At 44.5% G+C, this 14,642-nt stretch overlaps 1 protein-coding gene across 12 annotated transcripts in view; it reads right to left on the minus strand.

Moving 5' to 3' along the window:
• The window catches only part of GRAMD1B (GRAM domain containing 1B), a 208,201-nt gene that overhangs the window by 36,005 nt on the left and 157,554 nt on the right, over positions 1 to 14,642 (minus strand). For 9 of the 12 annotated variants that reach the window (XM_083588461.1, XM_083588462.1, XM_083588457.1 and 6 more), the window contains 2 exons: positions 14,489 to 14,509; positions 10,068 to 10,091 (listed from right to left, as the gene is read on the minus strand). The exons of 1 other annotated variant lie outside the window; for it this stretch is intronic. In XM_083588461.1, coding sequence (XP_083444587.1) covers positions 10,068 to 10,091; positions 14,489 to 14,509 — 45 coding nt within the window. The remainder of the gene's footprint in view (positions 1 to 10,067; positions 10,092 to 14,488; positions 14,510 to 14,642) is intronic. 2 more of the 12 variants (XM_083588466.1, XM_083588459.1) reach the window with 1 other exon arrangement.

Raw genomic sequence — 14,642 nt, forward strand, 5'->3', positions numbered from 1 at the left:
TTTTCACTAACAGCAAACTAGACTTCGACCACATTCAGCCTATATGTTAGCAGCACTATGATACCAATTTAAACGGTCATGACTTCGCCCAAAGAATTATGGGAGCTGTAGTTCGTTAATGGTGCTGAGAGTTGTTAGGAGGCCCCTATTTCCTTCCCAGAGTTGCAATTCCCAGAGTGGTTTACAATAACTTATTGTTCACAGGGAACCCTGGGAACAGTAGCTCTACAAGCAGAATAGGGGTTGCCTAACAACTTTTAGCATCCTTAGCAAGCGGCACCTCCCAGAATTCGGGGAAGGGGGGAAGCTATGACTGTTTAAAGTGTCATGCCACTGCTTTAAATGGATGGTGTGAATGTGGCCAAAATGTAATGAAAGAATCCAAAACAGGATATATAAGGCACGTTCTGAAAGCTGGGGTGTTACACTGTGGCATGAGAATTACTGTAACATGAGTGCTGCACAGGAAGATACACAAATATATGTAGATGCTGTTTAGGTAGGTAAATGGACCTGGGTATAGGGTCAGAAAATACTGGTTCTTAAGACCGGTGTTTCCTAAACTTGGGTCTCCAGCTGTTTTCGGACTACAATCCTTATCGTCCCTGACCACTGGTCTTGCTATCTAGGGATGATGATGGGTGTTGTAATCCAACAGCTGGAGACTCAAGTCTGGGAATCCCTGCCCTAGACTGTATAAGACCCCCTTTGCTGCAACCTAACAAGAGAAAATAATTCATTGAACAGATGATTACCAACAAGTGTGGGTATTATGCTCCTAATATGGGTGCATAAACACACATTATGTGGAACTCAAAAGTAAGGGATAAGCTGCTTCACTTTGCAAAGTTTGAAACGAGAAAAGTGGATATAATGAAAGAGACTGGGCAGTGCAGTTAGGTGCATGGCCAGAAAAGAAAGTGGGTGGCAAGATCTGTTTGGGGGTTACAAGACGACGCAAGAGCAGGATACAAGATGGCCTCCCTTATCCAAGTTCTGTTACATGCTCCGAATATAGAGGAATCTAGATATTCCACAATATGTTCACAGATGATTGAATGAATGGGCAACATTAGTCTGTCACAAATTTGCCCCTCATAAAGCCACGATCCCCAGCACCCTTAACCAAGTACAGTTCTCAGGATCCTTTGCAGGAAGCCGCGTGCTTTAAATGCATGGTGCAGGTGTGACCATAATAATCTCCAAAATTGAACTGTTCAAGGCAGGTTGGGTGAATACGTCTCTTGACATGAGCTGCAAATGATAAACAGAACTTAAGAAATGGGAACATTTTAAAAAAACCAAAATGAAACAAAACGTTAAATGCAAACTCGAATTTATTTACTTATTTAATTTAGAACATTTCTAACACCACCTTACATTCAATAGATTCCAGGGAGGTGACCAGCAAGTTTTAAGCAATAAAAAGTGCAACACTACAATTAAATGGCCATAATGTGGTGTTAGTTGGTTTTTGCATTTATGGGTGTTGCTGTTAATCCTGGAGATGTAGATTCATCATCATCCAGTATCACCATTGGTTGAACTAACTCAATAGTGGCATTGTCCATTCTCCTTCAGAAAGCAGGAAGAACATTATACTCCCGTTGATAAATTATACTTTGCTTTTAAAAATGTATTCTGAAGCTCATGTTCCAATTTTCTTCTGCCAACATTCAGCTGAATCTTGCTTAGCATGAGAAGCTTGTTTCAGCCTTGTTTACCAGGCTAACAGCTAAATAAAGCCAGGATTCATACCAATGAATATTAGTGTTATCATGAAAAAAAGTTTGTTAAAGGGAATGTTTATTTCAGGTTTGATTTGCAAATGTTTTATCCACCAAACAAGGCTTAAGTGGTGCATGCTCTGGTTATCTCCAGCTTGGACTACTGCAATGCACTCTACGTGGGGCTACCTTTGAAGGTGACCTGGAAACTACAACTAATCCAGAATGCAGCAGCTAGACTGGTGACTGGGAGTGGTCCTGAAAGACCTACACTGGCTCCCAGTATGTTTCCGAGCACAATTCAAAGTGTTGGTGCTGACCTTTAAAGCCCTAAACGGCCTCGGCCCAGGATACCTGAAGGTGTGTCTCCACCCCCATCATTTTGCCTGGGCACTGAGGTCCAGCGCCGAGGGCCTTCTGGCGGTCCCCTCATTGTGAGAAATGAGGTTACAGGGAACCAGGCAAAGGGCCTTCTCAGTAGCAGTGCCCACCCTGTGGAATGCCCTCCCATCAGATGTCAAGGAAATAAACAATTATCTGACTTTTAGAAGACATCTGAAGGCAGCCCTGTTTAGGGAAGCTTTTAATATTTGATGAATCATTGTATTTTAATATTCTGCTGGAAGCCGCCCAGAGTGGCTGAGGAGTATAAATAATAATAATAATAATAATAATAATAATAATAATAATAATAATTAATATTATGCCCCCTTCCTAAAAATAAAAGAGGGGAAGCCCCCCTCCCCCCCAAAAAACATACAACAAACATGCAGAATCTTGCACAATTTCAGCCATATGTAGTGGGCTTCTATTCTCATTTGCTCGAATGAAGGGAAAGGAATCCCATAAATCAGAGAGCACAAACGAAGACCTTCTACTTCTGGAGAAATCAATGGGCCTTTGGGCTGGGGAACATGGACTACACTTCCAAACTCACATGTCACTCATGCACATTCAGCACTGCACAAATTTGAGAAGGCAAGAGCTTAATCTAAGCATAGTGGTCTGCGTTAGACTAAAATCTGGGAAGCTGGGGTTCTAGTCCTCACTCAGTCATGAAGTCCGCTGGGTGGCCTTGAGCCAGTCTCTGTGCCTCAGCCTAGCCTACCTCACAGGGTTATTCTGAGGATAAAATAGGGAGGCAGAGAACTGGGTGTGCCACTTTGAGCTCCTTCTTGGAAAGGTGGGATATAAAAGGAAGGAAGGAAGGAAGGAAGCTTAAGGAGAGGGCAATTTAGGGCAGAGAATTTGGAAGTGAGGAATAAAGCCTTTTCCCAACTTGTGGTATCTCTGCACCCTCCCCACACTGTTGGATTCCATAAGGACTGATGGTACAAAGTGGCCCATGTATTAAAAAGGTGCTTAACCCTGTGTATTGGTCCACACACAGAGGCAGCAGTTATGCCCACCAAAGACACAAATCACTGGTGTGCAAAATGCTGTATGTACGTACAGTGGCTGGAGAGGGAGAGATGGAGCATCTGCCTTTTAAGCTATGATGCTGGCCGCATGCAACACCTACATGGCAACACCTGGTTTATAATTTGGTCCCCAGCTGCAGGCTGGCTGCATTAGAGTCAATGCCTGTGTCTCCCCTGTGCTGATTTAAAGGAGGACCCCCTTATCTCTGGTTCCTGGATGATGAGAAAACCTATTAGATACCGATAAGGAAGATGTTGTCTCCTATCTCCGGATGCCCAGCTCCACCCCTGAAGAAAAAGGAGCAGCTCTCCAAAGATGCGGAGGCGGGGTGGTAAACATTAACCCTACTGCAAACACAGGGAGCTGGGACAGGATGGCACTGGGAAGAGGGTGGGTGGGCGAGGCAGATTTCACAGGGGAATAACTGTTTCATAGGCTCCAGCTGTTTGTTTTTGAGAGAGAGAAAAAACACCCTGAAAAATCTCTGGACAGGAAATCCAAGCTGGCTGCAGAGAAGAAACTGGGAGGCCTTGAAACGTCAGCAGGGGGTGGATAGGAAAAGGAGAAACAAGGAAGGACATACACAGCATGCATTTAAAGTGCTATGGTGCCATTTTAAACAGGAATGGCTCCCCTCCAGGAATTATGGGAGCTATAGTGTGTTAAGGGTGCTGAGAGGGGTTAGCCTTCTTTTCCCCTCAAAGAGCTACAATTCCCAGAGTTTCCTGTGGAGAGGGACTGGTTGTTAAACCACTCTGGGAATTGCAGATCTGTGAGGAGAAGAGGGGTCTCTTAACAACTCTCAGCACCCTTAAGAAACTACACTTTATTTATTTATTGCATTTACCGTATTTTTCGCCCTATAGGACACACTTTTTCCCCTCCAAAAATGAAGGGGAAATCTGGGTGCGTCCTATGGGGCGAATGCAGGCTTTCGCTGAAGCTTGGAGAGCGAGAGGGGTCGGTGCGCACTGACCCCTCTCGCTCTCCAGGCTTCAGGAAGATATCCGCAGCCTAGGCAGCCCTGCGGGAGTTCCCGCAGGGCTGTCTAGGCTGCGGTTAGCAGCCTGCCGCCCGGCGCGAGAGGCGCCCTGAAGCAGAGCGCCCCTCGCGCCAGGCAGACATCCGCAGCATGGGGAGCCCTGCAGGAGTTCCCCACAGGGCTCCCCACGCTGCGGATGTCTATCCGGCGCACGGGGCGCTCTGCTTCAGAGCGCCCTGCGCGCCGGGCAGACATCGGCCAGCCCCACAAGCTCGGGGGACAGCAGGGAGGCGCAGCGCCGCCATCCCGCTGTTCCTCGACCTGGTTCGGTTTCCCCGACCTGGTTTTGGGGGGGGAAATAAAGGGAAAAAAAATTCCCCCCCAAAAAATCCCCCCCCCCAAAAAACTAGGTACGTCCGATGGGACGGAGCGTCCTATGGGACGAAAAATACGGTAATCTATCCTTCCCCCACCAAGGAGCTCAAGATGCTGTACATGGGTTCTCCCCCTCTCCATGGTTATTTTGGTCTCCCAAGTCTTAGCACGGAATTATAACCATGACACCACAACATTAGATCAATTGACCGGATCCTAAACTCCTGCACCCACGGCATGGATCGGAATTGGGATTTGAACCCAGGCCTCCCAAGTCCTAGTCCAACATTCTAACCACTACACCACACTGGCTCTCTGAAATGTGCATTGTGAACATGGCCACAGACGCACACTCCGTTCTAATTCAAGGGTTGTGGTAAGATACAATCTAAAAGGTTCGCAGTGGGAGCCAGTAGGGCAGGCATAGGCAAACTCGGGCCCTCCAGATGTTTGGGACAACAATTCCAATCATCCCTGACCACTGGTCCTGTTAGCTAGGGGTGATGGGAATTGTAGTCCCAAACATCTGGAGGGCCGGAGTTTGCCTATGCCTGCAGTAGGGGGTGTCTGCCATGCCAATCTCAAAGGACAGGAGTTATGAAGCAGGCTAGGGTCTTATATATTTGAGAGAATAAAATTACCCCAGCAGCCTGATCCAACTCAGAAGAAAGTCCGATTAACTCCACTGGGATTTGCTCCCCGTGGTAATAAGGCACAGGATTGCAGCTTCAACATTTTTCACGCAGGCTGCATTGTGTATTGCAACCAGCAGGGGGAGCTGATACATATGCATCACACTGGTTCCATGGGCTGGCTGCTGTAGACCCCACTATCTCTGGGAATCCCCCCAAACAGTGGGTCCTGCTAATGTCAGTGGTAGGGTGGAGCACCCTTCCTGAGGGCTTCACACTGAAAAGTCAGAGAATCAGAAATTAGTTAAAGGGAGGTTGAACTTGCACTTATCTCTCACACTTATTTCAGCAAACTTTCCAAAAAAAACCCCAAAACCCCAAAACACACATTTAAGGTGGCACCTTTGATCAATTTCAGTTTTCTGGAAGAGAGAGAACGGGCTCTGAGCCTGGGAGAGCCACCTAGCTAAGAGTCTGCAATTGAGGGGAGATCTGACTCAGCAAATTCCTAGCTCATGCTACTATGGTAAAAGGTTAAAAAGGTAAAGGACTCCTGGATGGTTAAGTCCAGTCAAAATCAATTATAGGGTGAGGCGCTCACCTCCGCTTTCAGGCTGAGGGGGACAGCGTTTGTCCACAGACAGCTTTCTGGGTCATGTGGCCAGTATGGCTAAACCACTTCTGGTGCAATGGGACACTGTTATGAAAGCCAGCACACAAGGAAGCACCATTTACCTTCCCGCCACAGTGGTACCTATTTATCTACTCGCACTGGTATACTTTCGAACTGCTAGGTTGGTGGGAGCTGGGACAGAGCAACGGGAGCTCACTCCATCACGCAGATTCGAACTGCCAACCTTGCAATCAGCAAGCCCAAGAGGCTCGGCGGTTTAGACCACAGTGCCCCCTGCGTCCGTCCCACCAGGGACATGCTGGCCAGCCAGTTCTGGTCTTTTTCGAGCAGAGGACAGCAAACAGAAGTTTAGAGGCCAGTTGATTCACATGGGTTAAATTTCACACAGCAAACTTTTAAAACTTTTCCAGTGTTGACCTATAAAGTCAAAAGGTACCTGCAAAGGTGCTCTGTTCCCACAATAGTAGATTGAACAGACACACACATGCATGCACGAGCCCTTGGATTTCACACAGGTTCAAACAACAATTTGCCACTGCCTGTTTTAGACAGGTGTTTCATATGCAACCCTAGACTGAAACTCTTTTAGGCGCAAACACGGGTGGACCTGGTGTAGCATATAGGCAGAGAGCATGAGAGCAGGGCTGTAGCTTGGTGGTGGAGAGGGCATACAGAGCAGCTGTCTGTCTGCCCAGGGAGTGGGCAGTGCTGAGCTAGGCAGACCAAATCATATGACTCGGTGCAGGACAGCTCCCTATGGTTCAAATCTCACCGCAGATGCAACCTTCTTCCAGGCTCACAATAAGGGGCTGATAATGATGGTGTTGGGGAGGTTGCAATACTGACCTACGTTACAGGTTTGTTGGAAAGGTGATCGTAATGACGCACATGGGTTGCTTTGAGCATTCACGAGCCAAACAACTGCTAGTGATTGCTATGTTTCAACGGCTGCCTGCCAGAGCAGGTATTTATTGCCCTAGAGCAAGTGTTTATGCCTGTATGTTGCAGCTGACCTTTTAAAATATGTCTAACTGGAGGAAAGTTGTGGCCTGCTTTTCTGTGTGTGTGTGTGTGAGAGAGAGAGAGAGAGAGAGAGAGAGTACCAGAAGCTGAGTGCTCAAATCCCTTTATTGCTCAGCAGAGAAAAGCAGCCTCGCATGAGCTTTGCAGGCATGGCTGAGAATGTTCCGGTGTGCTCAGAGCATTTGTGCAGAGGTAGGTTTTTCCTCAATGTTTAATCCCAATAAAAAGAACTTGGCAACAAGAAGGAGGCTACAGCCCTGGGGAGTGTGTGTGGGGGGTGTATGTAGGGAGGAACTAAGTTAACCTTTACCTTCTGTGACGACTTCATTTTTTTAAAAAATGATGTACTAACTTTTGTTAAGTGAGAAAGCCTAAGACTTCAAGGACAATAACCTGATATTTAGAAAGAAAGAAAAAACAAAACATGTTTAACCCCCTGCCCACCAATAATAATTATTTTTTCTAGAGAATGTGAACGAAATGACGCAAAACTTAAGCTCCCTTTCACTGTAATTTTAATTGTATTGTATTAATTTTGACTGGTTAATTGTAATTTAATTCTACTGTTGAATTTTAATTGTGTGAGGTTTTAATATTTATTCTTTTAAATTGTTTCATTATATTGGTTAATTGTAATTTAATTGTACTGCTTATTTCTGCATTCTTGCATGTTATTGAAATGTGTGTCCCTGCTTAAATGCAAAAGGTTTTTTTTTAGTTCTGCTTTGTTTTTGCAAATTTATAAAAACAAAGAAGAAAGAGAGAGAGAAGAAAAACAAACAAAGGAAAGAGGATGGAACCAGCAAGAGGAAGAAATGAGTGGGGAGCATAACCTTTCCTAAGTCTCCCCCAGCCTTACCTTTTTATTTTCCTTTAAAAAAAAAACCAAACAGACAAAACTCACAATACCTGCTTTTGCACCAGCCAATAAAGCCTACTGAAGGTATTGTGAAACCAAAGCATGGCCGATTTAAGCCAGGTCCTGCAGTGCTGTGCAGGATACAGAGGTGGCCTATGACTCACAAAGCCATTTTTCCCAGCTCATGGAGAAAATTTTTGCTGGCACCAACTTTCACCTGCTCTGCCTTTGTCCCATTTCTGCTCTTTGGGGCATACCATGTAGACCTCTCAAAACTACACTTGCAGTTCTGCCAATTCCATCATAAGATGACATCACGGCATCTTATAAACCTCATCATCTTATAAACTCCCATCCTTTGCGGGGGCACAATTAGCACCAGTGCCTACTGTCAAGTGTTTGGGCGTAATCTTCGATGCCTCCCTTTCTATGGAGGTGCAGGTTACAGCTACAACAAAGGCGGCATTTTTTCATCTCTGCTGAGCTAAGCAGTTGGTCCCTTATCTCTCTCACCCTGACTTTGCCACTGTGATCCATGGGACAGTCACCTCCAGGCTTGATTATTGTAACTCACTCTACGTGGGCCTGCCCTTGAAACTGACCCAGAAACTCCAGCGGGTGCAGAATGCCGTGGCGAGACTCTTCATGGAGTCCTCACCGCAGGAGCACATTCACCCGGTGCTATACCAGCTGCACTGGCTCCCAGTGGCGTACAGGATCAGGTTTAAGGTGCTGGTTTTAACCTTTAAAGCCCTATACGGCCTAGGACTCTCGTACCTATGGGACCGCCTCTCCTGGTATGCCCCACAGAGGACCTTAAGGTCTGCAAATAATAACACCCTGAAGATCCCAGACCCCAGGGAGATTAGACTGGCCTCGACAAGAGCCAGGGCCTTTTCGGCAGTGGCCCCGGCCTGGTGGAACGCTGTCTCACAAGAGACTAGGGCCCTGCAGGATTTGACATCTAGGGCCTGAAAGACAGAGCTGTTCCGCCAGGCCTTTGGTCGGGGTTCAGTCTGATTCTTTCCTTTCTGTATAAGAACAAGCATTAAAGAGGTCTCCTAGCCTGAACACAGGTCCTTTATAAGACCAGTGGTAACAGCTGGCCCTGAAGAATATTAACCACTCTCAATTTTACCTGTGGACTGCCATCTGTCCAGATTTTAATTTGCTCTGAACTAATTTTAAGATGTATTTTAACTAATTGATTGCCTGTTTTTTATGTTCTTATGTTCTTTGTTTACTGTCTTAGTTTCATGATGTTAGCCACCCTGAGCCCGACTCCGGCCAGGGAGGGCAGGGTACAAATAATAAAATATTATTATTATCATCATCATCATCATCATTAGTGCTCAAGGGATTCAAGGGGTTGGGGAGGTAGGCAGCTGAGAAGGAGGGCTGCTCCTTTGCCATGCAAGGGAAATTATGCACCCTCTTAATAATCAGGATCAGAACCTGGAACTGAACAGCCTCCATGCATTCTGCATGCAAATCAAACGTATGTTGAAAATCATTTGGGAGGCTAAGCAAACACAGACTTGGGATCATACAGAAACACACAGGTGGGACTTGCTATTGCCACAGAAAAGAATGAAACAGGAATGTGGGAAGGAGCGGCCTCTGGGGACCAAAAAGGATAATGCAGGGCAAAGAAGCCTAGTAAAGCATAATATCAGCACGGGAGGCTGGACAGAGATAAGAACGCCAGTTAAAAAAAAAACAGCAGGAACAGGGCCAGTACTTCCAATGGTACCAACAAGAAGCTGGAGCTCTTAAGAGACGACTTGCACCTATTCTAAGGCACAATTCAGAGGATGGTTGGTGAAGAACAGCCCTTGCTAGACATTCCATCATTCGCATGATTAAAAACCAAAGTATGGATTCTTTTTCATTTCCGCAACCCTAACCAGACACACAAATTTAGTTACGTGTGCTGTGTTTTAACACCTCTTACTGTCTCCCCCCCCCCCGTGTTTAATTGATAATATTATTTTATGTACACTTCTTTTCATGTACACATTTTGGGGATTTCAGCTGTGTTTTTTTGATAATTTTACCCGCTCTTAACTTCTGTAGGTTCCCAGCACGTATTGGGGAGCCAAGGTCCTCAAATGCATGAGAAGCCTATACAATAAGAACAGCAGAATCATGGCTGCAGACTGTTAACTGCATTGTTAAAGGAATGCTAAAGAGGGCTAACTTCTGTCTAATTTTATGCAGAGCTTCCTAAGTATTCAGCACCAGGTAACCCAAAGTGTAACAAATAAAAGGTGTCACTGGCACAGCAAAATAGCCGAATTTGCAAACTTCAGTTGGGGGACTGGCCCTATTTCAGCACTGCTTGTTTTTACCTGGTGAAAGGGTAAAGAAGAACTAGGATAAAATAACCCAGAAGTACACAGCCAGTGCTTACTCTGCGGATGTGCTGTCGTTCATGCTGAAAATACATGGAGAAGAAACAAGAGAACAGAAATAAAATAAAGAGGACATGCCAACAGTAAGACACTTCCATGCACACACAAACCACAGAAACACAGAGAGCTATGCGGCAAGGGGGAAATGTCACCTTCTACCTTTCACCATCAAGCTCAAGCTCTTATGCCCATCCTCTTAAGAACTCAGATCTCTCTGTATGTGTCTAGCCACATTACTTGCTATTCACACAGCCAGTTTCCAAATGTAACATTTCTTTCCAAAATTGTGATTCTGGAATCTGGAACACTTTGACACCTAACCCGTCCTCCACAAGGGTGTTTCAGGAAAGATTTGCAAATGGGAGATTGAATTCTATTCCTGAACAGCTTCCTGCGGCTGCAATATTTGTGTCAGTTGTATTCCTCCGCAAAGCAAAAAAAAAATGATCTTAAGACTTGAGAGGATTCCCCATCTAACTCCAATTGGCTTTCATTGCTCCTCCCGTTTTTGATGAAAACAGGACCTCTTGAGAACCAGCCATGCTGCCATGTTTCTTCAAAATGGCTTCCCAGTTCCTGCTAACGTCTCCTGTGTCAGTGCAAACTAGAGACAATCCTGGTTTCAGAAAGTCTGGAGATGGTACAGTCGTTTCCATCTAGGACTCCCCTCTGCATATAATTTAAAATGTATAGCCTGCGAGACCTGGGAGAAGAGTTGGTGGAAGAAGACTGGAAGAAATTTAAAGACTATCTTCAGAAATACTGTAAAATTAATGAATGTTAAAATGATGTTGGATTGAAAATAAGTGGCATTAGCAACAAAGTTAATAAGAATATGCAAAAATGAATTGATAATGGATGAAAATATAGAGTTATAATATGCTAAGATACAGCGTTAAGATAAACGAAAGAGGGTAAGGATTTGCTGATTTGATTATTTAAATGGGAATACAAAAAGGGGAGGTGTGAGGAGGCCAAGGAAATAAGCTAATGAGTTCAAAGTTACAAAAAACGGATTTGTTTTTAACTCTTTTTTAGCTATTTGTCTTTTGTCTTTTGTATTTTTATTCCTTTTTTTTCTTTTTCATGTATTTTTCTATGTTATCTTTTTTGTATCTTTTTCTTTTTATATGACCTTTTTCATTTTGTAAACTTATGTTTTTGTAAAACTTCAATAAATATTTTTTTAAAAAAATAAAATAAAATGTATAGCCTGGGGTCTAGCTTTTGTGGCTAAAAACGTCAATTATATCTACCTGAAAGCCAAAACCCTGTTATAGGAATAAACTCCGGAAGCCTGACAAATGTACCATTTAATTTATGATTGTGGAAAGCAGGGTGGCGAGTTTGCACCAGTTGACTTGGAAATAAGGGCATAGCAAGTATTGCAACAAGGATTCCCTCCCCTTAGCATTGTATGCTTTCATAGACAGACCATGGCCAATGAACACTCTTGGTGGGGCTCATATACACCCCTTCCCTGAGCAGCACACACAGAGAAAGGAAGCCTATAGCTTCTCATTTGTTTGCCCATTAAAGGGACACGGTTGCCTGCAGCAGGTTATTCCTGGTTGGCTTGATCAGGGAAGGAGATGGAGCAAGAAGCATTAATCAGGACCAGCTATAGTACTTGAAGTTGACTGCTAGAGACAGGAGAAGCTTGAAGGAGCCGATGTCAACACAGTTCTTGGTTGTGCTCATATTTGAGATCAAAGCTGTCATCCTGCAGCAGAAGGCAAAATAAACTAGGGAGACCACAAGTGGTCACATCATTTGGGACCAGACCAGTGATACTTTCTGTAATGGAAGATGGTCTGCAGTGATTCCCACCCCCCTCCATGAAATATTGTTCCATTTCTAGCAATACATTATTTTGTAACATTACTTGGCAATGTAATGAATGTATACCATTGACAGTCAAACTGTGCGGTAATAAACTATTTTCAGGTGACTATACCCAAGAAGTGTGTGTGTGCTATATGTGCACACAGAGTTCTTCTGGAATACTAAAATCAGTATGTTAACAGTTTTTCATGCCTTCCTTATTCCACTTAATTTTTTAAACTATGCACCGGCAACATGCTACTAGAAAACACATGGAATATGTTTTCAGTATGTAAAATCAACATGTCATTTTCCTCCCAGTTTTGTTAACCAAATATAAATCAAAGAAGCATGCTACATCAGATCTTAAAGGGTTTAGGGCTTTTTTTTAAAAGCCCATATAATTGGGGGGGTCACCCCTCCTTCCTATCCAGCTGCCCTCTCTCACAAAGGTGGAGCTCTAATTTTAGACAAAGTTTAGGTTCTGTAGATACCAACAGATCTCAGTATTAAACTAAATTCTAAGGCTGAAAGATCCAAAGACAAATATTCCTTGGATTTGCTTCTGCCGAGACTACCTCCTGTACACCTTCTTCCCTCAAGTAACAAGCTTTAGGAGTTTGTTGCGTGGTACTGTACCCCCACTCCACTGGAACCACTATCTCAACTTTCAAAACATTTTGCAGAAACTGTGCACACGTTCACATATCGACCTTGTAAATAAGCCCATAAAAGCTACTAGCCTGCAAAAAATGTTTACCAGCCAGTTGGGCTAGTAGCCTGTTTCCACAATGGCAGCTGCAAAGGAGAAGCCCCATCCTTCATGGCTGGCATGGAAACACAGACTTCTAGTCTCTTGACAGGCTAGTAAACAAACAAAGCCTTCTACCAAGCAAACTGGAGTGAATCGTCTCTCCTCCTCCAGCCCTCTCAGCTTGCTTGGGGTTCCTGGTTGCCTATGGCTATCTGGCAAGTTGTTAAAAATAGCCTGTCTCATACATATTTGCCTGTAATCAATAGATCAACCCATCTGCAATTTAGCAGACATTTTCTGGGACTCAAAACATGATCTTAGGCAGATAAAGTTCCTAGCCAAGGCCTTGGGGCATAGATTTCTTCCCAATATGGCACTTGCGTCCACACAGAACATTGAGTGTCTGCGTTCAGTAGCTTCCTCTGGTTTGGCATAAGGGATTATGCGTTTCAGAGAGCTGAGACTATACTGACATATTTTCAAGGCTGCCCCAGCTGCAGACCTAAGGCATCTTTGCATCATTCACATCATGTCAGCATTGCATGGTCTTTAGTCAAGGGCGCTGGAAAGAGCCCTGGAAAAAGAGAGCATCCGGTTTTTATGGTGGGAGGAACCAATACTGAATGTCTGCATGATACCCACTTTCTTTCCCTGCATCAGAGATTCTATGGTGATAATGGATGGGAAGGAATTAAGTGAGGCAGGGAAAACCTATGGCCTTCCTTATGTTGAACCAACTTCCACAGCCCCAGTCTGCAAAGCTAATGGTTAAGGGTGATAGGAGCTATAGCTCAGAAGTGTCTGGAGGGTCACACATTCTCCACTCCCCACTCCAAGGACGTTAAAGGTGGAAGGAAGCTGAAATACATCCCTAAAATCAGATATCAGAAAACCAAAATGGTGCATCTAGATTCTCAAGAGGATGAGGAAAGAGCATGTCAAAAGTTATGAGCTTAGCATATATGCGGAGGAAGCCTGCCTCTGTGCCCTTAAAACAGGGGTGCCAAATCTTAAGCCCTGCATGTATCACTGGACTTCTGCTCTCATCAGCTCTAGTCAATGGTCAGAGATGGTGGGAAATGCAGTCTAGCAACATCTAGAAGGTCACAGGTTGCCATTAGCCAACCCTGTCTTAAAAACATATACAAGCTCCAAATGGAAGCATGTATACAAGGGAGTATTCCAATCAGAGAATCTGTCCAGCAAGGGATCAGACCACAATCCAGGAATATGGCCTGGAAACTCACAAAAAGCAGCACAGAAATATGTCTTGGCTAATTTATAGCCAGAGTTCTCCAGAAAAACAAATCAAGAGCTCATGGTACAAAGGAACTGATGTCCTTAGTGATGCCTATCTAATAACTTTGGGGCATGTCCACACAGAGCTCAACCTGAGGAGAGAGGAAGAACCAGAAGATTCTTCTTATGACAGGTACAAACAAGGAAGAGGGGCATGGCATCAGTCAGGGTATTGCAAATTCTAAAAGAAGAGGTCTTTTTTCCCCAGCCTCAAATTCCTCAAACCATTTTCATCTCTGCCATCTGGCTGCTCTGGTACCAAAAAACCACACCCTTTTCTAGGATCCAGCAGATGTTACAATGAAGGCCAGGAGGAAATCCATGATGTGCAGGCCAGCACACGCACCTGGCTGTCCACTAAAAATTCCTTCTTTATCAAGCCAATGCTCTTGCTGGCTCCAATATCTACCTGCCCCACATCCCCATTTCAGAATTTAAATGTCCGATGTAACTCTAAGACCTCTTCTCACCCATCCCACCTCTATCTCCTTCCACCCTCCTTCCATGCATGCATCAAGGGATAAAGGAAGCTGAGATACTTACATTGTACCAACTCTGGCTTTTCTGTAAGGACAAAATAAAAATAAAAAAAGAATCAGTTAGTATGGAGGTTCTGGCACTAGGTGAAGAAAGGGGGAATTAAAGAGAAAGGATTATACCAAATTTTGGTAATGACCACTAAAACCAGACGGGGGAA

Source organism: Podarcis filfolensis (assembly GCF_964270895.1).
Source record: "Podarcis filfolensis genome assembly, chromosome: 15".
Taxonomy (NCBI): Eukaryota; Metazoa; Chordata; class Lepidosauria; order Squamata; family Lacertidae; genus Podarcis; species Podarcis filfolensis.